The 23220-nt window shown below is 39.1% G+C and overlaps 1 protein-coding gene across 7 annotated transcripts in view; it reads left to right on the top strand.

Moving 5' to 3' along the window:
- Window positions 1–23220, top strand: part of mast3b (microtubule associated serine/threonine kinase 3b) — a 187153-nt gene that overhangs the window by 80317 nt on the left and 83616 nt on the right. The window contains exon 1 of one of the 7 annotated variants that reach the window (XM_051935047.1): window positions 3116–3868. The exons of the other annotated variants lie outside the window; for them this stretch is intronic. Coding sequence (XP_051791007.1) covers window positions 3786–3868 — 83 coding nt within the window. The 5' untranslated portion in view covers window positions 3116–3785. Of the gene's footprint in view, window positions 1–3115; window positions 3869–23220 lie in introns of those variants that run through there. 7 annotated transcript variants of the gene reach the window in all.

The raw sequence follows: 23220 nt of genomic DNA, 5'->3' as shown, positions 1-23220 counted from the left end.
AGGCAAATAAAATGTTAGGTTACATTATAAAAATTGTTAAATAAAAATCAAGGGACATTATTTTCAGACTATATAATGCACTAGTGAAACCACATTTGGAGTATTGCGTACAGTTCTGGTCACCACGCTACAAGAAAGACACAGCACTTGAAGCTGTGCAGATACAAGTGCATCCCATAATTTATGGACACGTCCTGCTGTAATAAGCTCAGAGAGTTAAACCTGCTAATCCAGGTCTTCAAAATTCTCAAAGCCATTGTGATAAAGTAGGTCTGAATTCTTTAAAATTAATGGTGAATCACACAGTCGTGGACACTAGAAATTAAGGTGAAGTGCATTTAGAACTGAAGCCAAGAAGCACTTGATTACTCATAGAGTTTTGGGAATCTGGAACAAACTATCGAGTCGTGTAGTTAAAGGTTGTCAAGGATTATGCTTTAAGAAGTATCTGGATGAGATTATTGGGACATTTTAGCCATTAGCTAACAAACAAGCCTGATAGACTGAATAGTCTCCTCACAATTGTCAGATTTCTTATGTAGGTTTTATATTTGCTGTGTATGCTTGTAAGATCATCACACAGTGAGGTACTAAAAAAAGAAATGACAGAGTTATGTATGGCTGAACGTTTTGAAGATGGTTAAGTAGGAGTTATGGATATGTCCTACTCTGACAAACTCAGAAATTTAAACTTGTTTAGTTCCAAGTAGAGACTGCATGATGACCTCATCCAGGTCTTCAAAATTCTCACAGGCATTGATAAGGAAGATACAGGAGCATTTTTTCAATTAAACAGTGAATCACTAGAATATGTGTGTGTTTTTGTAGGCTCTAAAAAGCTGCTGTTTATTAATAAATTGTCTGCCAGACTGAGATACACATCTACTGTAATTGCAGTGCTTAGATACGAGCTACTGCTGTGAACAGCTTGATGTGAAACAACTAACCAGCTAAGCAAAAGCTACCAGAAACTTGTTATAAGGATAGCTAACTACAAACTAGTTATGCAGTTTCCTGAAATAAAGGAAGTAAAATGTCACCTGGAATTTTTTTCATACATAGAGGTTTCATTAAGCAGCTGCCTAATGTCCTACATGTATTCCCTGCAGAAATAATGTCCTTATTTTCCTCAATGCTTTTTTATTCTTTTGGTTAATCCTGTGCTGTAAAATCTGTTATCTTTTTACTACAGTTGCCATACCAACTTTAGTAAACTAGATTATCTATTGCTTCATACTGGTGATTATGAACTCTAACTCAAATGACCACTCACTGAAATTATTTTAATTCATGATATTACTAAGTGTCATTAAAACAGAAGATATGGTAAACATAATGGGAAAGTGAAGTTTTGTACAGAATATACTGACTTATTACTGTATTCTTTGTAGTATTTTTCTATATTAGATATAATGCCTTGGTACTGTAAAGCCTAATTATTATATAGTACATCCCTCCAATTTATTACATCCTTTACAGGTTCATAATAAGACAGAATCTACAAGAGCAGCATCAGATCTCTCCTTGCAGTCACTCATAATATGAATAATGCCTATCCATTATGTATGTAGATGCCCGTGGAGTCCAATCCTTAAGCCATAGGCATTGAGGCAGTAAGGGCCAAAGGTTCAGTTTGGGAGCAGTTTTCATAAATATGGTTTCTTCTCTGTCTTTGCCATCTCTTGTTACCCTCATCAGACAGGAGGTCAGTCCTGAAATGGAGTGTTTTTTTAATGAATCATGTACTGGCAAAGGGGACATTCTTTTTTTTAACAAGTAAGGGCACAGCCTCCTTCATGGCCACCTTTTGATACTGCTGGATGCAAAGGTATCTAATATGGTCAACAACCTTCAGAGTCTCTCCAGAAATAGTAACTAATGGAGAATCAATTATCTATACAGGTACAACATCTCTATTACAGCATCGGTCTGAATCACCTTTTTGCAGTAAAAATTACAAAAGAAAACTGATCAAGTTTACAACTTGGATTGTCTATTTCCTTATGGATCATCTTGAATGAAGAACAAACTGCCTTCTCAAACACTGCATAGAAAGAAGAAATCAGTCTTGAGTGCAATGTTAGCCCATTACAGAAAACCTTCAGTCACACAGGATTACAAATGCTAGATTCCGGAGTAGCCAAAGGAGGACACCAAGGGCAAGAAAGGAGAACAAAGGAAGACACATTTAAAGTTTTTACAAATGCTAGATTCCGGAGTAGCCAAAGGAGGACACCAAGGGCAAGAAAGGAGAACAAAGGAAGACACATTTAAAGTTTCACTCATAGGGTTTTTTAACAGCATTGAGCAGTGTTGGGGTTATGAGGTCCAGCTTGGAGGTTTGCTTGAGCTAAGATGCCCACATTGTATTGAAGAGCAGGTGGGGTGGCCCCCCTTTGGAGTTTCTATCATGTTGTAATACCCATATTTTAATCAAAGAACTGGTGGGATGGTAATCCCCTTGGAGGTTCAGTCAAGCTGCGATACCCACATTGTATAGAAGAATGCAGTCTTGGAGCAAAAAAAATGTATTGCTGGTACTCAAGCCCAGTTAGCAATGCCTACCAGTTGGAGGACATGAGGCCAAAAGAAGGACACGTCGTCCCTTTGGCAGACGTCTGGAAACTTACATGAGACCAATGTAGAGTCATCACTTAACATAACCTGCATTTTTTTTAAAGAATTTTAATAAAATCAGGGTCTGTGCATGAAATGTGTAAGAGCACTAAAAATGTGTAACCCTGCATAGATTATGAAATGAGACCTGTAAGGTAGCAGTGCCAGTCATTGAGCGACTGACCCTTCTCATTACAATGCAATTGTTTTTGCATGAACATTTTACAGCTGAAGCACTGCCAGATTAAGTGGCATAGTAAGGGTAACACTGTGTTACAGTGAGCTAATGGTGAAAACGAGCTCTCCGCTTAATGGTTTATTGGTCATATACGGTATGTCATTACGCCACACTTCCTGTCAATAAGTAAGTATTCCAAGCGTTACTAATGTGTCGGATTGTTAGCTTTGTGCTAATTAGCCGCAGTGCAATTTTTACCGTTAAGCGTCACTGTAATGTTTCCGTCTCACATTCAAAGTACATCAGCAATTACTTCGAGTACGACCTAAGTAAAATGCTTGGCGTCTTTTAGGTCTACTGTAATTGCTAAGCGTCTCTGTCATAGGCTTAAAAAAGTCTCACGAGATTGAAAATAATGACAAGAAACCAGGCCCGTCCCATTTTTAGAAGTAACGCTTGTAAATGAGAACTTCAAGGCGGATAAATAAGGCGGTTTATGGGCGTGGTGTACGCAATCAGAGTCCAGTAGAAAAATAAAGGAGGCGGGACCTATGTTTTAGTTTGCCTTTGCCTTGTCGATCTCACTGCTCTGAAAGTGCCTGTGCGCAGACTCAATACATACTTTTCAAAACGAGACGCTTATGTCGGAGCACTCACATCAATACCTCAACAAAGAGTTTGCAACTTCTGGTAATCCCCCAGATGAAAGCAAGAACAGTAGTTCAGGTTTTGAACAACCGTCTCAAATACGAGCCCCGTGAGACAGAATAAACGCAGCCGCTCGAACGCAAGAGATTTGAGGAGGAACGTCACCGTACGTAAGGACGCAGTGGCGGCCGCGCAGATGTCCCTTCACCCGGCTAAGCAACAGCGGCACAAATTCCTGAAAACGATGGTGTGAGTCTGGTAGTAATGGGCGCTGAGTGCAGCCACCTAGCGTGGCCCTGTTACCCTGGCCGAAATTAGAGGAGAGGCGACAGTTGTGTCCGCAATGTCCGACCCGAGCTGCTGGAGTGTTGTCCCGGGCGGGAAAGCGCACTTTGTCCCAGGAGCTCTGCTTCAACGTTCCAAGAGGTAAATGGGCACACAAAGAGGGGGTTGTATATGAGCTGTTGGGACCCAAAACAATTCTGATTGTTTGGGATATCAAGCGGGAGGTGCAGATTATTCTGGGGACAAAGGGGACAGGTGGGCTATGGGGGACAAAAAGATCCTGGGTCTATCCAGTGCCGGCGCAGTGGTCGGTACACGTGTCCCGGTGATCGAAACCCGTCGCGTAGTCCCATTGTTCAGTTTGGGGTTTGTTTACATCATTCTTAATTGCCTTTTGAGATGGGGTATATATCATGTAAACCAAAAGGAAAAAAAACGTGGAAAAGCAACCTGTTGCATCTACCATCATGCGTGCCGTTGGTTGTGAATGTGAAGTGGCGATAAATAAAGATTCTCTTATATAGACCACGGTTGGCTTAATTAGACTTTCGGGGCTCGATTAGAGCTGCTTTCTTAGGCTATTACTACGTTTTGTGAAAGGATGGATGTAGTGGGCTGGCGTTGTGCTCAAAAGAACTTTCTTTGGTAGCATAGAGTGAGGGAACTCGTCCTTTAGTTTGAAGCAGCAGAATTTTTTTACTGGTCTGTAGCTCAGATGACTCTCTTATTTATCCCAGTAAGATAATGTGGTGGCGAATTGGCAGGTTGCGTTTCATTGTGAGCTCTTGGTGATAGCAGGACTTGGCTCCTTTTACTTACATTTTTTATGACTGACATACTCAACTATAGCATTCATTTTTATTCCCAATGGTGTCCTTCAGTTACTAACAAAAGAAAATCATGATGAGAAAAGACAAGTAACCGCATACCTTTGTGATTGAGTAACTACTGTCCAAGTTATCACCTTGGCTGTTGTCTAAACTACTACCACCAGTAATTGATTGTAGGAGATCAGTTAATGAATGCCTAATAAACCTCTTGGAAAGGTCCTGAACTCAGAGAGCATTTGGTTCGGTTGTCTCTGGTGAAATGAATTTATCCTTCGTTCTGTTTTTATTCTGCACTGCTGCCTATTGAAAGCCCTAAGGGTCAACTGCAAAAAAACAAAAAAAAAGCCATGGAACTTGGGATGTTTTAAATTTGTTTTTTTGTGCTCCAGCTGGAAATGTTCTTGGTTTCACTTCATATCTGGTTATCACAGCTTCCCCTTACATGCTGTAAACAAAGGGCACATGGCATAATTCTAGCTGCCTTGTTTTACATTATCTGTTACTATATCCCTCATATTATTAAGCTTTTTGTTTTTGATTATAGGGGTATGCAGAGTCTATATTCAAAATCATTGTTGTTAAACGCCATGATATTGTGCAGTTTCTGAATATTTTTTAACTCGTGAAAAAGTCACAGTTGCAGTAAATTACCCTAATAACACACAACCTCTTTTTTTCATGGCTTATTTAAGGCCCTTTTTAGTATGCAGTTTGTGATTGTCTTGTACTGTGCGCAAGTAATGCACAAATTGCATATGTTGTAAAGTTCTATGTACTGTATATCATTGAACACACTAGAAGAAAGGCAGGAAATGGGTAGTCAAATGTAGTTTTCACAATCATCCATTGGCTACATAGTCCAAACTCAGCATGCCAGGGGGATAGGGACAATCCTGGGTGCCCTTGGCATAAAGTAGGAGGCATTTCTGGAAAGGGTACCACTCCTTTACTTACACAAGGCCAATGTAGAGGTTTCATTGAATCTACAGTGTACATATTAAAAATGCTACAAGGAACCAGAGTACCTGGAGAAAATCGACAAAGACACTTAGGACAAATCTTTCTTTCTTTCTCTCTCTCTCACACTCACACACACACTCACTGTATCTTAACTGATCCTGGAGTGAAACTTGACTTCCTGCAATTTTGAGTCAGCAAGGCTACGTGTCACCATGCTGTCTGCATTTCTGAATCAGTCTTCATTTTATATCAAGAGTATGACTGTCTCATCCTTTATGAAACAATTAACTTTAGTCATTAAAGGAATTATTAAACATATAGTTGCATGTAGGTGATTGCCTGATGTCTGCACTGTTTTCTCAAACTCTCTGGTACATCTAGAGTCACAAACCTTGCAAATGGTCCTTCAATGCCTTACTTCTCTCTGGATCCACCTTGGATATCCCTTCAAACAGAGTACATTGAAAGTGTCGGGTTCAAATACTTAATGCATTTTGTTAATTTATTTGGTAACTCAAAATTGGCATAGTATGGTAATACAGGGCAAGTTTGCACTTGCAAATTGTGCTCCTGTAGGACAGCAGAATGATTGAACCTGCAATGAATGTACTAAATGCATTCAGAATGGCAGGGTCTTTAAGCTGCTAGTTTTATAGAAAATAACCTAACATTTTCAAATGTGCTTAATCTAATTCAGGGTTGCTGGATTAAGATCTGGAACATTTTCTTGCAGCACTTGGCGCTAGGCTCGAAACAGTCTTGGGCAAGGCATTAGCCCATCAAAGACCCCATTCCTACATGTACAGGATGCTAGTTTACAGTTGCCCATTAAACCTAAACTGCCTGTCTTTAGAAAAAAGGAGTACCCACAGAAAAATCCAACATAGATGTGTGGAGAATGTTCACAGTCCATTACTGACATCAACTGGGTTTAGAATTTGAACACAAGATGCTTTACAAATAAGACAGCAGTCCTACCCACTTCACTGCTTGTCAGTTTTCCATATTTATTGAATTTTTTTTTTTTGACGTGATCATGAATTTTTCAAATAATGATTCTAATAGTGACCTTTTGTTTAATGTACAGTTTTGAGATTTTTCAAGTAGGACAGAAGTTTTGTATTATGGTAGTTATATTTACTAAACATGTCACTGGAAAATGGCGACATGCTGCTTGCTAGTTAGCACATGCAGGTAATAATTTTACTGTACTCAGTCTGTGTATGTGATATTAATGAACTTATAAAGCGATAAAACGTTGTATTATGGTATGTGTGGTATAATATCTAACTCAGTAGATGGGATACCCCCTGAACCGTATGATTTTCACATTGCTGCTTTTCTTAACAAATGTAGAAATCTGAATTTAGCAGTTTGATTTATAATGGCTTGTCACTAAGTTAACCCAACTTGACCTAATGAAAGGAAGCAATTTATTGGAGGACTGTGATAGCTGGATTTGTGAAAGGTTCTACATTTAAAAAAAAAAATCATTATAGCAACTGCCAATATGGAGCCTGTAAGACTGTTAATGTTGCTGTTTTGTTTATTGAAATGAAATGAGAAGCATTTTCACCACTTGAACTTGTTGTTCAAATCAACCTCTCTGGCTAAAATCAAATGTGTCCACTGAGTGAAAGCTTCAGTGCTGTGTGTTTAATTTTGTGCTGCCTGCTTTTGTGGATATTTACTGTTAAAATCGAGCCAAGCCATACTGTGCCTGTGCTGGCAGCTTTCCATTCAGTTTTCTGCTGCCTTATGAAACAGGAGGGGATGATGGAAAATAAGTGTCACTGTCCATTAAAATAAGTCCAGTCCATGTGCCCAGTACTTTTTATGTGGAGTCTGGAGTGGATTTGTGTGGTGCAATTTTGATGAGATGTGTGTAAACAAAAATAAAACGAAGGATATGCAGAGTAGCCAAAAACAGTTTAAATAATACACCCCACACAACACTTTAAAATTACATCTGAGGTCTGAACTACTCAATAAAAGCACAGACATGGTTACTTATTCTAAGAATTCATGATTTGAGTGTTGTATGGTTGAATAGAATGTCAGCTGGAGTGATGGACTCCCGTATTTGAAGATATCAAGGCTGAGGGATACTACAATATATTACTCTTATTCGTGGGCCGTTGAGCAAGGCCCTTTACCTGAAAATGTCTGCAGGGCAGTATGCAGCAGCATGCAAAAAGACAAATATATATAAAAATAACAATTGTATACAAACCTGTGGCAAGTGATGTAGAGTGAGAGGTTGGGATCATGTGTTGCCGGACCCACCTCGTGACAAACCATCCAGAGTGCAGCTGTGCAATGGGTGATACCTCAGCACCACAATGGAACGATGTGAGGATTTTTACAGTGGCTGGAATGCCAGTCCTGCCACAAACCTCCAAGTTTCCCTGTAAGTTGGAGGACCTGCTTGCAGGGCTGGATACAGGTTAACGTCATACCCAGGACAAAGCAATTGCAGGTTAAGGGCCTTGCTCATGGGCCCAACTGAGTCGGGTCACTTCTGGTGTTAACAGGATTCAAACTGGCAACCTTCAAATTGCTGGCACAGATCCCTGGCCTCAGACCACTCTGCGTAGTACTATGTAGAACTTCTGAAAATAAGTGGAGTTTGAGATTCTGCTATGTTGTCTCTGTTTTGTCCTTATAAAGTTTACTGGGGATAAGAATGATAAAAATAATTCTTTACATTTATATAGCACTTCTCTCACTACTCAAAGCATTAATACAAATATGTGTCTGTATATTTAGGGCATGGTGGTGTGGCAGACATGGACAAAGACTGTCCTTTGCTACTACAGATGTCTTCCCTGTAAGACACAAACTCAGCTTTTAGATGTTGCTTTGTCTTCCTTGCAATATGCAAATCTTCTGCAGCGAGCAGTAAAACCAAAGAAAGGAGTACATGATTTGAGGATCTATAACAATGGCCATTTGACTACTAGTTGTGAAGCATTTTGTTAGAATTGTTTTTTTTTTTTTTTATGTGTCGGGGACTGTATGAATGAACACAGTTCACCAAAATTTCAGCCAATATCCTTTGTCCTTTTACTGTCTAGCAATGTGTACCGTGCTGTACAGTGTGAATGGCTATTATAGTGTGATGGGCATCTAGAGTTAAATTGAAAGGTCAAAATCAGGTTAACATTGTTTGCTGCATAAGAAAGTTTTAATTATTATTTTTTGTGCTCCTTTCATAACTGTCATCAAAGCCTCTGTGTTATTGTAATCAGAATCACACTCTTTGTGTATTTTGTTGCTATGATGGAAATGGAAAGTAAAAGCTGCCAAAAAGCAATTTAGCTCTGAATGGCAGAGTGGAGGAGAATCAAAAGATATGTGTATAATTGTTTACTTGGCAGATGCCTTTATCAAGGGCAACTTACTAGATCAGGAAGTATTAGAGTTGTTTACATGTGGTTTTAATGGTTAGTGCACTGGCAGGTTTTGCAGTTTGTATGGTGACAAAAACCAGAAATTAGCATCCTGCAGTGGCGGTGTTCATCTACAGCTCCTGTATACCTGCCACTTGTCCAATCCCAGAACCCAGGGATGGATGACTTGCATCCCTGCTTTGCTGTGACCGGGCTTTCATTTCCAGGCACATGGCCCTGTAATAGCAATATACTTTGGGTAAAGGTATACCCAGCGCTGTCATGTGAAAGATTACTGTGAGTGATTAAGGCAGCCACTCAAGAGCCCCATTGCTGTGTGTTAATGTTTGAATAAATAGGTGAGACATACATTCTTCAATTACTTTTTTGGATATTCTGTTTAATTTGCTATCTCGTGTTTCTCTTTTTTTCCAAAGCTTTCTGAAGTGTTTTCTCACATGTACATGTTGTTTTGTCGCCGTGTATTGTGGTTTTTAAAGTATTTGTACAAGTGGCTCTTTTTGTTAAGTTTGGCATTTGACAAGAGTACTATACACAAAGCATCAAGTCCACAAGTTGTGTGCTGCATCACCTATTCACACCCATACAAGAACACTTGTACACCCAATTGTACGCAGGACGACAGCCAGATGCTTGCTCTGAGAGGACAAAGACCATTTCTCTGGGACACAATTATTGTATCCCTTGATGTTTTTTTTTGTTTCTAGGACCCTGTACAATGGCAGCTGCAAACATGCCTTTTGATTCAGTCTTTTAATCATGTTAGATCCCAGAGGGAGATAGACGGAGGCTGACTCCATTGAATGCCTCTATAAATTTGTCATGTCAACAGCCATAAGTTATCTTGTGAATGATTTTGTTGCCGGTTTGTAAAATGTTATTTTTCTCCACTTTTCTGTGCAATTTCTTTGATTTATTGCTCTCAACATCTTCCTTTTTTGTTCATTATTTTTCTGAACTTTTTTTCCTAATTCTGTGTTCTAGGTGGTAGAGCTTTCTTGCAGCTTCATGTGGAAAGCACTGGCTCACACAGAGCTAGATTAGAGCTTGACCCCAGAAAAGACTTGAACACAGGTTCCTGGAGATGTGAGGCAACAGTAATAACTGTTATATCCCCCACACCCATTTAAAAGTTAAACATTGACAGTCAGTTGTGTTCGTAAGTCACTGAGGTTTAACATTTCTTTCTCTATTGTGTTTTTCCTTTTTCATTCTGTTTTTTGCTTTGTGCCCTCCACCACCATAACCTATTGGAGGAGCAAAATGTTTTAGTTTCGTCAAAAAATTTCGATCTCTGGTTTTTGACATTTTAGGGTCCCCTGATACCAAAAGCAGCAATATCTCGATGATGGGTGTGTGTCTGTCTTTGTGCAAGTCTGTGTGTCACAATTTCTTTAGGACTACAGCTTAAACGGCTTGACAGAAAAATACCAAACTCGAAACTTCAGCCTGTTATGAGATGACAATGTGCGGATTAGTTTTTGAGCCATATCATGCAAGAGAAAGAGTCACTCTAGAGGGACCATCAAATGCATTTTTGATAATATCTCAAGAATAATGGCAAATACCTTATTTTCTGCAATTAATTATGAATTCTTCTTGTCAATTGCTATCGTAATGTCCCATTTTATTATCAGAAAGATCAGCATCAGAGTAGTAAATAATTACTGAAATGTTATAGCTTGGGTAAGGTTTCTAGGGCGCAAAGCCTATTGATGCTCACATCTGAATTTTTTTGGCCTGAGCTTCCAAAATTCCACTGCTGCCCACTTTTGGCCAGAGGTCATGGCTACAGAGTGACGCCTGAGATTCTTAGCCAGTCATGTGCTGTTTAGCTTGTTTATGTTGCCTGAATAGCCATCATTCTTGAAAGACAACAATTAGTTTGTATAGAAGAACATTTGTGGATGAGAAGAGCATGGGAGGTTTGAAGCATGGAGTTAAAGAGAACGCCCGAGGAATGGGATCATTGTCCAGTGAAGCTGGTCATGCCCTTGGCACCTTGTACTATCAAAGATGAGAGTTTCAGTTTTAATGGTCAACTGGGTTTTAGAACGCTGACATTTTAAAATGCTCAATGCAGCAAGTAACCTTTTTGCTCTTTTCTTGATGATGCAGTTTCTGCTGCTTGCTATTTGAAAGTCTGTATTTGTTTCCAAGGACAAGTTACTGTATGGGGACCCCACTATCATGTGCTTATACACAGTTGAAACATGTGGATTTGGATTTCTCCTCTTCTGCAACAGTGTTCACATGCTTATAAACCCATTTGGCTGTGACAAGTATTATAAGGATTATAGTAAAAGTTGAATTCTTAAATTTGTATAGTGGGGCTGTAGCTCTCAGTACCATGTGTTCTCTAGAACTCCATGCAGTAAGATGTTACACAGATGACACTATTGCTATCAGCTAAATCTGCCAACAGATGACTTGAAGGGGAATAGAAGCTACTTTCAGAAGTTTTAATGTCTTTAAACAATGGTGAAATGCTATTTCACTGACATAAATAGCACAACTTTATAGTTATCATTTTTAATAACATGCCCAAGTCTCACACCCATAACCCAGTGTCCTAAGGTAAACTCTGAAGTGCCACAAACATTTCATGATGCACAAGAGCAAGTAAAGTCCTTTGCTCTTCATTTTGGAAATAAACCTCAAATTTTGGTGTTTTTTTGGAGTAGGTATATTTTGGCAAAAGTTACTTCTGGGTTGTGGTGGCCATGTGTTTATTGTAATGTTTTTATTTTTATTATCATAATCGGCTAGAATATAGCAATTGTTGGGCTTTTACCCTCGACTAAGTAGTTTGACTCTAATGATGCATTTTTATAATAGAAATCAATCTTGATTAGGGGTGGGTGGTATGACCAAAATTCTATATCACAGTATTTTTCTAAATTATCCCAGTTTCACGGTATTCGACGATATTTTTTTCCCATGCATGAGTGGATGTTAACCACATTTTCCACTTCAATTACTGGCTAAGAATAACCTATTCCACTGTCAAGAGTATTGTACATTGTACAAAAAAAGCATTTTAATGTGCACACAAGTATTAATACAGTTTTGCATTACCCCATAAAGTGATAGTTTTCAAGGGGGTGGCACTAATGGAGAAGGTATCACATTGCATGACAGATGCAGTCAAAATATAGAACCTTTTTATTGAACAAATTTTGCAAAAACAAACTATCATTTTGACAACATATTTTCAACCATACAAAGAGGCATTTAGACTTAGTAAAATATCCAGAAGTGCTTGTCAAAAATTGTATTGCACCGAATATGTCTTAGAAAAGGAATAAATAGTAAATATTTTTTGTAAACCAACTACACTTTCTGTTAATGTTAACAATCTCTGTCCACTGACATGTTAAAGTGACTTTTTAAACAACTTTATCATCATTAAACTGCATAATATTTAAACTAATAAATAATAACAATAAAATAAATAATAGTATTATTACTGATAGTTGCACTATTACTTCAAGACTTCAAGCCCAGGTGCATTACACAGTATTCACCACATTAAAATAAAATAAAACAAGTGCAACTTGGTGATGACATCTTTACCAACTGAACCATCATTTAGTCAAACTGCATTAATATGGACCTTGCTTCAAGCTAAGCTATACTGGGAAGAAAAAAACAAACTATATGTCGAGAACAAAGTCAACATTTCCACTTTATTCTCGCTGTTTATGTCGAGATTAAAGTCGACATTTCCACTTTATTCTCATAGTTTACTTCATAATTAAAGTAGAATGTCGTAAACTAAACTTCTTCTTAAAATCAATGTTTAATCAATTACTTAATTTACCCCGTCATAAATTAATGCAGCACATTAAATGCTTTGTGTTACGTTCCCCGACTCAGTGTTTAATCACTACGCTTCTTAAACTGACTTCCTCCACACTAAGAGAAGAAACTAGAAATTAAAACTAGTTATAAACTTAGCCCACGGAGTGTTCAGAACTTTAAAAATATCTTCGTTATACATGTTTAATTATGCCATCCATTCAGAGTTGCACCCATCTCTGAACGAGTCACCAGCACATCGCAGGATGAATACAAGCAAAACATAAACTAGCAGGGTCAATATAGCACAACAAAACCCCACATCCTACATGACTTTGAAAGGAAACTGAAGCACACCGAGTAAACCCACCAGAAAAACATGCAAATGCAAGGCAGGCACGCCGCCGTGCCCCCATATGATTAATGCATGCTTTAATGCATTTCACCATGAAAATTATATTAAGTATTTATCTTAGCATTCTAAATGTTCAGAGAGCAGGAAGATCATGAAGTGAATGTATTCTGTGCAGTGATCGCTGCCAGCGCCTCCTCTTAGTGCAAGAAGAAGTCAGTTTAAGAATCACTTAACACAAAGCATTTAATGTGCTATATAACTTATGACGGGGTTTGAGAAAATCTAGTAAATTAAATATTCATTTTACGATGAAGTTTAGTTTACAATGTTCTACTTTAATGACAAATTACGAGAATAAAGTCAACATGTCTACTTTAATCTTGACATAAATGGCGAGAATAAAGTAGAAATGTCAAGAATAAAGCCAACATGTCGTCACACTATTACACAGTACCCAGGTACATTACACTGCATTGAAAACAAATAAAACAAGTACAACTTGGCTTGCAGTATTATCCAGTAGTATAGAAACAGTATTTACACATTTGACCTTTTAAAACTAAAGTATCTCCAGGCGACGGACGTGACTCCTTTTTTTTGGCAAAAGTTCTTCTGTTCATCATGTTCAACTTTATCGTCGACTTCAGTTTCGGAATGCTCTCTGTCCATTTTTCACATTTCACAGAACTTTAATTTATTCGCGCATTTATTTATTAAATTTTGTCCGAAATAGTCCTTCATATACCTATGCTACCACCCACTATTTGGTGGTGCAGCAGTGAAAAAGAGCCCTAGTGCAACAAATCTGTGTTTAGCGGTGTAGCAGTGAAAAAGGTCCCCACTTGCACAGTTTCCCGCTACGCCACGTTCCGAACGTCGTTTAGGCAATTTAAATCGGTGTTGCGGTATAAGAAAAATCCATATCATAAAAAAAATAAAAAACGGTTTTCGGTATGAACCGGTATACCGCCCAGCACTAGTCCCGACTTATCTGCGAGTATATACAGTATTTAGTTATTGTTTAGCTTTAAACTTCAAGTCTGAGACTTGTAGATAATCTAATTCGTGTTGCCATCAGTGAAAAGTAGTGCTTCTTTCCAATGAAGAGGTGTATCCGCGAGAATTAAGATTTGGTTTGGTGAAATTGAAATCCACATATGCGAGCAGGGGGCTAAGCCCCCTTTGGGTGTGTGTATATGTGTATATATATATATATATATATATATATATATATATATATATATATATCTAATCTATATTATATAGATATCTATCTATATAATCTATATCTATGTTGCATAGTTTACTGTCAAGTAATGCAAAGAGAAGACACGTGTTTCGCCCTTACTTGGGCTCATCAGGCGTACACACTCTACTGCTCCCCTTACGGGGATCGAACCTCGGATGTCAGCATCAGAGATGAAGTCCCTTTACGCTGCGCCACAGTGTGTAGTTCGTTTATTTGACAGCCTGTAGATTGAAGTATTTGCATTCATTGCATTCGTAGTCTGAGTCCCATCCTGATTGTATGGGTGGTTACCTACCAGCTTCAATTTAGAGAAGCAGATCATGGAATGTTGCATAGTTTACTGTCAAATAATATAAAATATATATATATATAATAATATTATTATAATGTATAGACAGAGAGAAAGACTAGGGGGCTTCGCTCGCCAACCCCCGTTTTTGTTTTTCCGGATACACACTTTTAAGATTTTTTTTTTTTCTTTGAATTGTTGCTATTTCATTAGTTTCACTTTTATTTCTGAACTTCTGTAAAAACAATATTTGGAATCTTTCAAGTCCTAATATGCTGAATCTTTTTAATGAGATCAGTGAGACGTGTTTAATGACTTTGTACCATAATTCAAGATAGGTTTCTCTGTTTGGAATTTCAGCACAGACAAAACGATCCACATCATCAGCAGTTAATAATTTTGTTTGCAAAGTAACCAATAAATGCATGTGAGGTAAACTCCGTTTTTGAAATTCTCTTGACTTAAACTTCAAAGCCTTACAATATTTACATACTTCTGACATATCACCTATGTCCATATATTCGATCTCTATTCGCCTTTTCGTTATTTTACCGAGTAATAATTTCTTTTTCTTTGCACTAATGTGATGTTTACTTTCTTTGTTTTGACACTGTCATTTTTTTCTGCTTTCATATTCTGTATCTTGCTCTGCATGTGTTTTGCGCCTATGTTTTTTTTTTTTTTTTGAGGCTTTTGAATTCCAGTTTTCATTATCTCTAACCTGCTCTGCATGTGTTTGGCCCCCTTGTTTTTTAACCTCTTTATGACGTTTTACTTTGTTTTCTACTCTGTCTTTTATTTCTGACCTTGCTTTATCCTGCTTTTGTTTCAATGACACCTGGTCCATGGTGATTATTTTCCCTTTTTCGAGTAATAATTTCTGTTTGTTTACGCTACTGCAATCTTTACTTTCTTTTTTTTATACTTTCTAATTTTCCTACTTTCATATTCTTTAACTTTCTCCACATGTGTATCGCACCAACGTTTGGATTGGACGTGCTTTGTTTTCAATTCCACTTGTTCCGGGCTGATAATTGCTTTCCTTATTTTCTGAATTTGCACCTAGATTATTCTTTTTCTTTTTTGTCTTTCCAACGCTTTTGAGTCTCTTTTCTCTGCGTTGCTTTCTTCTTCGCTTAGTCGTCTATGTTTCATCTATAACATATTGTCCTTATACGCTTTACATGCGCTGAGAGCCCTGGATCTGTGTATGCTCAAAGCCAAAACACGACTGAGTGTGTTGCTGCCCGTGCTCTTATTTGGTTGTAAGTAGGGCGTGTCTTGCAAGAATCTCATGTTCTACATCATCGCGAGACGGTCCTGGGTCAATCTCTTGGCACAAAGTCTCATGTTTAAGGTCCCCGCGAGACACTCCGTGGCCAGTCTCTTTAGTCTCACGGGTCTTTTAAGTGTCTTCCGTGATCTTAATGTGAAGATTACGTCTCGACGTCCTACTGTTTCTCTGCAGGATTTTTTTTTTTTATAATAGAGAGATGGATAGATAGATATAGAGATAAAGATATCTAGTGTTTTATTATATATATAATATACACATTTAAGATAACATACCCTTTAAGTGACATTTTGAGTTTAACGGTTGGTTTAGAATTAGCCTTAACTACTGTCTATATGACACAATTCCAGGTTTAGGTTTTTAGTTTTTATTTTCATTTTTTTTTTTTTTTTTTATAACTAAACTTCATAATTTTACTAAAATTGTCTGTGATTAGAAATCATTTGTCCATGTTTATTGACAATCTGAGAAGACTGATTTGTGTCCATCTATTTTTAGATTCTGTGTTATCTACTTTATGGTCACTGATAGCGGCTATCTGTGCTGGCAGCAGTCTACTCCAAAGGAGATCCCAACCAATCATATGGCATATTTGTGAGCGCACATCCACATTTACTCCCCTGGAGGTTGTGTATAGGTGTTAGTCATCCTAGCATTTCCATCACTGGAATGTGGATGGAAGCCTGAATTAAAACATGATCAGTCGATCTGTGAGTCATCATTGTTAATCTAGTACTCTGGACCTTCTTTCACATTCAAGCATGTATTATAAGTTTACTAACTTTTAAATTGGTCTGAAAGGAGACCATAATGAATTATGTGAGAGTGTGGCCAGTGATGGAATGTTTCACTATCTAGGCTTGGGTCCTCAGTTGCACTTAGGGCTGTCTAATTGCGCTCAAATTCCTTGTGACTCTAGTTTAAGCAGCTTGTTCCGTAAGTTTTGAAGTACAGTGGAACCTCGGTTTGCGAGTAACTTGGTTTACGAGTGTTTTGGAAGACGAGCAAAAATTTTTAATAAATTTTGACTTGATAAACGAGCGTGGTCTTGCAGTACGAGTAGTCTCTGCCGAGCCTCACGTGATCACAACTTCTCTCTCACTCACTCTCTTGAGAGCCCCATTCAGAGCCTCCATTGACTCCGCTGACAATGCTGTGATCTTTGCGGAGTCAAGATCAGTAAATCTTCACCAACAGATGCCCCACGGCCGCTGGACCCCACAACCTTGCCCAACACCGAGTCCGTGCGAGCATTGATCAGGGTAGGAGCAGGAACACACCCCTGACGGACACCAGAATCAACTGGAAAAAACAGAGGTTCTGCCTCCACTCTGCACAGCACTCACAGAACCAATTTACAGGCCGGCCATGATATCCAACAACCTTGAGGGGATACCGCGCACCCTCAGGATTCCCACAGGGCAGCTTGATAAACTGAGTTGAAAGCTTTACGAAAATCGACAATGGCTGCAAAGAAACACTGCTGATATTCGTGTTTTTGCTCCAGGAGAACTCTCAGTGGAAGGATGCGGTCAATGGTAGATTTCTTAAGCGTAAAACCAGACTGCTCCGATCGCTGGTAGGTGAGCAAATGATAACTGATCCTATTGAGGACAACCCTAGTAAGGGCCTTACCTGGCACCGAGAGCAGCGTTACCTACCTGTGGTTGCCACAATCCAGACGATCACCTTTCCCTTTCCAGATAAGGATTAAAGTCCTGTATTTCAGTCAGTTGGGATGATGCGAGTCTCCCAAATGGAAGGAAAAGACTGCTTGCAATGCCAGGAGGACAGCCTTACCACCAGCCTGGAGAAGTTCACCACAGATACCTGCAGCCTTCCCCTCCCTCAGCTGGTTCACCACCTGTGCAATCTCGAGTGAGTTTGGGTGGTTCACAGGTAATTGGAGGATCAGCCTCAAGAACCGTGGAACCAGAGATATCCAACGTCCTAGCCTGAGGATCTCCTTTGAATAGCTGCTCAAAATAGCCAGCCCAGTGGGTCACAACTGCAGTGTCATCCATAAGGACCATTCCATCAGCCGCCCTGACTACGAATCTCCGAGGAATAGATTTGGATGTGCGTAATGCTTAGATCCCTTGCTTCGATTCCTCTGTAAGCAAGATGTGAGTGCCTAGACCATAGATGGTGTGTCACTTGCTCACAGATTCCTCTAACAAACACCTCTTTATCTGCCCTCAAAACCCTCGTTGCCATCAAGCCATGTGCTGCTGTGACTCCTCTCAATGATATCCAGGGTGCCCTGCGAGATGAAACACAACCTTCTGGGAAGACCGGTAACACCAACACAACCCTCAGCAACTTTCAGGATCTTATCATGGAAGGTCTCCCACGTCACATTAGGATTGGCAATTGTCACCCAAATCCACAAGTTCCTCACACAAACCATGTGCAAACTCAATAGAAATGGCCTGATCTTGGAGTCTGGCCAAGTCCAGGCTCATTTTCCTAGTAGGTGGTAACCTACTGGAACTAAGGTGGATCTTCAGAGTAGCAACAAGTCTGTGGTCTGAATTCACAAACTGGGTATTTCTGTAGACCCTGCAGTTTTGCAAGAGCCTCCAGCGTCTGCCCATGAGGATGTGATTGATCTCCTTCACTGCACCACCAGTATTGGAATACCAATTCCAATGAGGCAGCTCAGGGCGCTGGTCAAGGAACATGGAGCCACTTTCACCATGGTCACCAGACCCATGGGGACCGAGACAGTCCTTATAGCCAGCCCTGTCAGTGCCGGTGTTTGCATTGAAGTCAGCCATGACCAGAGGAGTCTCACCTTGTGGCACCCATCAACCACCGTGCGAAGCTGTGAAATAAAATGTCTTCTTCAACGAGACATCACTCACTGCAGTCGGAGCACACACCGAGACAACAGACAAGGCACCCAGAGAGTGTCTTAATCAGAGTCTCCTAATACACTCGTTGAAAGGAGTAACATCGGACATCATCGAAAGAAGCCAATCCACTACAGCAACAGCTATTCCCAGAGCATGACAGCCATCAAAGCGACCAGACCAATCAAATCTGTGTCCACCAACAGAGATGTGGCCAGTCCCAGGTCTGCACACCTCGGAGAGGGCTGCCACTGAAATGCGGAGTGTACGCAGCTCCTGCGACAGCAGAGGAAGATGATCATCATGCCAGAGAGACGAGACATTCCACTCACCTACCCAGATGGGCCACATCAAATTGGGACCAGAGTGCTGCCATGCAGCGGGTGACGCCTCGGCAACACACCAGTTCTTATCTTCAACATGCCTGACCCTATTGACTCTCCGACGGTTTTACCTCTTCCGGGGATGAGGCTCCTGAGGGCTTTCCCCCATCCCCATCATAATGCAAACCGCCTTCCTATGGGCAGCTGCAGCAGAGCTCCTCCCGTGGAGAGCAACAAGGAGTCCTTTCTGTCATCTCAAAGATGTATTAAGTTTATTTTTTTCAGTGGCTAGAGTGCCAAACCTGCCACCAATCCCCATGATTTCCCTGCACGTTGGAGGACTGCTTGCAGGACTGGATGCAGTTTAACATCATACCCAGGACATAGGTAGGTTTTGACAAAAGATCAATATTCGAGAATTTTAAAAAATCTGTATGGAATGGCCCCACTGTAACTCCATCACTAAATGGGAGATTTTAATCTACAATGCAATCGATTGTACTGTACAATACTATTCAATCTAGTACAGTATATAATGTACACATGTTTAAAATAAAAAGGAAATTGACGTGATCAGTGGGTGAAATGATGTAAACAAGCCACATAGAGAGATTGGTACATAAGTGGCTTGATGCTATAGTGCACATCAACTATTTCACATCCATGTGATGTGTGTTTGTTTGTGTCATCATCATGCATGTGCTCTGGTAGAGCAAACAAGCTGTTGGCTATCTTCACAGATTTCTTTTTAGTGTTTGTGTGTGTGTGTGCGCGTGCGTGCGTGCGCGTGAATGCATGCACCTGCATGTGTGAGTTCATATATATTTAAATAAATAGTCTTAGATCATTTTCATTCTACTAAAGTAATCAGATACATTACCCTGTACTGCTTTATACTGTAGAATGACCAATAGAATATCCAGCTGGCAGGAAAATTTTGCTTTACCCTGTTTTTCTTTGACCATACGACTCAGTGCGTGTGTTTTTTTTTATATATATGTAAGATCAGTCATTGACTGCAGTTTTATTTTTCTGTCATCCTTGGCAAGAAAAAGGAAAAATTGTAAAATTTTTGATTGTAATCATTTTTTCTGAAAGTGATACATTTGTTCTTCATGTAAACATTGATGGTTGTAAGTTGTTATTAAATGTCAGACTTGCTTTGTCAAGATTACAGGCTTTTATATTTATATTTTATTTTTATATATTATTATTAATATATTTTATATATTAGAGGTGGGTGGTATGACCAAAATTCTATATTACGGTATTTTTCTAAATTATGCCGGTTTCACTGTATTAGACGGTATTTTTTTCCCCATGCATGAGTGGATGTTAACCACATTTACCACTGCAATTACTGCAGTAGACTGGCTAAGAATAACCTATTCGACTGTTATGAGAATTGTACATCGTACAAAAAGACATTTTAATGTGCACACAAGTATTAATCCAAGTTTGCATGGCCCCATAAAGTGATAGATTTCAAGGGGGTGGCACTAATGAAGAGAAGGAATCACACTACATGACAGATGCAGTCAAAATATAGATCCTTTTAATTGAACAATGTTTACAAACAAACTAAAATTCTGGCAACATATTTTCAACCATCCAAAGAGGCATTTAGACTTAGTAAAATATCCACCAGGGCTTGTCAAAAGTTGTATTGCACTGAACATGTCTTAGAAAAGGAATAAATAGTAAATATTTTTTGTAAACCAATTACACTTTCTGTTAATGTTAACAATCTCTGTCCACTGACACGTTAAAGTGACTTTTAAACAGCTTTACCATCATTAAATTGCATAATATTTAAACTAATAAATAATAACAATAAAATACATAATAGTATTACTGATAGTTGCACCAGGGCTTGAAGTCTTGAAGTAATGGTGCATTACACAGTATTCACCAAATTAAAATAAAATAAAACAAGTGCAACTTGGTGATGACATCCTTACCAACTGTACCATCATTTAGGTGCAGTTAATATGGACTGCATTAACATGGACCTTGCTTCAAGCTAAGCTATATACATAAATAAAACTGCAACTTGCATTTATAATGCTATTTGTGGTATAGCCCTATGGAAGCGCCTTAGGGCCACTGTGAAGAAAAAAAAATACGGACACAGGGAAGAAAAAAACAAACCTATATGTCGAGAATAAAGTCGACATGTTGACTTTATTCTCGATATTTCTACTTTAATGTTGACGCTTATGTCAAGATTAAAGTTGACATTTCCACTTTATTCTCATAGTTTATTTTATGATTATTTTATGATTAAAGTAGAATGTCGTAAACTAATCAATGTTTCATTTGCTCAAACCCCATCATAAGTTATGTAGCACATTAAATACTTTGTGTTAAGTGTTCCCCAACCCAGTTGGTAATCACTACGCTTCTTAAACTGACTTCCTCCGCACTAAGAGCAGGCGCCTGCAGCAATCACCGCACAGAATACATTCACTTTATGATATTCCTGCTCTCTGAAAATGTAGAATGCTAAGATAAATATTTGATATCATTTTCAGGATGAAATGCATTAAAGCAGGTATTAACAAAGCACGGCAGTGAGGCGGTAGTGCTGCTCCCTCGCAGTAAGGGGTCCCCAGGTGTATGTTCAGTGTAGAGAACTTTGTGGCAGGTGTGACGAGGCTCCAGAAAACTGGATGTATGAATGGGTATCGCACAGGTTTAACTTAAATATTGTGTAAATGTTGGGTTTGTGATCTGGTGGTCGGAGACACGAACACAGAATTCAAAGGATGTTCGTCTGAGTGGGCTTTCTGTATAGCACGCGTGCTGTCTGTCTGACGTACCAAAACCCCAGTTCCTATCTTTCCTTTTTCTTTCTCCACATAACCAATCACCACACGATAAACATCTTTGTGAAATTAAAACTAGTTATTAACTTAGCCGACGGAGTGTTCAGAACTTTAAAAATATCTTCGTTATACATGTTTAATTATGCCATCCATTCAGGGTTCCGCCCATCACAGCAAACATTGTGTGCAAGGCAGGAGAAAATCCTGAACAAGTCGCCAGCACATCGCAGGGTGAATACGAGCAAAACATACATTAGCAGGGTCAATATAGCATAACAAAACCCCACATCCTACATGACTTTGAAAGGAAACTGAAGCACGCCGAGTAAACCCACCAGAAAAACATGCAAATTCAAGGCAGGGTACACCCGAGACCCCCTTGCTGCCAGGCAGCAGTGCAATGTCCACACCGCCGTGCACCCACATGATTAATACATGCTTTAATGCATTTCATCATGAAAATGATATCAAGTATTTATCTTAGTATTCTAAATGTTCTGAGAGCAGGAATATCATGAAGTGAATGTGTTCTGTGCGGCGATCGCTGTGAGCGCCTCCTCAGTACAAGAGGAAGTCACTTTAAGAAGCACGTACCGATTTAACATGGCTCCGGGAACACTTAACACAAAGCATTTAATGTGCTATATAACTTATGACGGGGTTTGAGAAAATCTAGTAAATTAAATATTCATTTTACGATGAAGTTTAGTTTACGATGTTCTACTTTAATAACAAATTACGAGAATAAAGTCAACATGTTGACTTTAATCTTGACATAAACGTTGAGAATAAAGTCAACATGTCGACTTTATTCTCGTAATAAGCGTCGAGATTAAAGTGGAAACGTTGAGAATAAATCAACATGTCGTCACACTATTACACAGTACCCAGGTACATTACACTGTATTGAAAACAAATAAAACAAGTACAAGTTGGCTTGCAGTATTATCCAATACTATAGAAACAGTATTTACACATTTGAACATAATGGTCCACATCCGACCTTTTAAAACCAAAGTATCTCCAGGCAACAGACGTGACTCCTTTTTTTCGGCAAAAGTTCTTCTGTGTGATCATGTTCAACTTTATCGTCAGCTACAGCTTCAGTTTTCGGAATGTTCTCTGTCCATTTACAGAGCGCAATACCTACACTACCTATTTAGCGGTGTAGCAGTGAAAAAGAGCCCCCGTGCAACAACTCTGTGATTAGCAGTGTAGCAGTGAAAAAGGTCCCACTCGAACAGTTTCCCGCTGCGCCACGTTCCGAACGTCGTTTAGGCAATTTAAACCGGTGTT

The sequence above is a fragment of the Erpetoichthys calabaricus genome, chromosome 12 (assembly GCF_900747795.2).
Source record: "Erpetoichthys calabaricus chromosome 12, fErpCal1.3, whole genome shotgun sequence".
Taxonomy (NCBI): domain Eukaryota; kingdom Metazoa; phylum Chordata; class Cladistia; order Polypteriformes; family Polypteridae; genus Erpetoichthys; species Erpetoichthys calabaricus.
The sequence above is the reverse complement of the archived record's forward strand: the minus strand, read 5'-3'. Positions and strand labels throughout refer to the sequence as shown.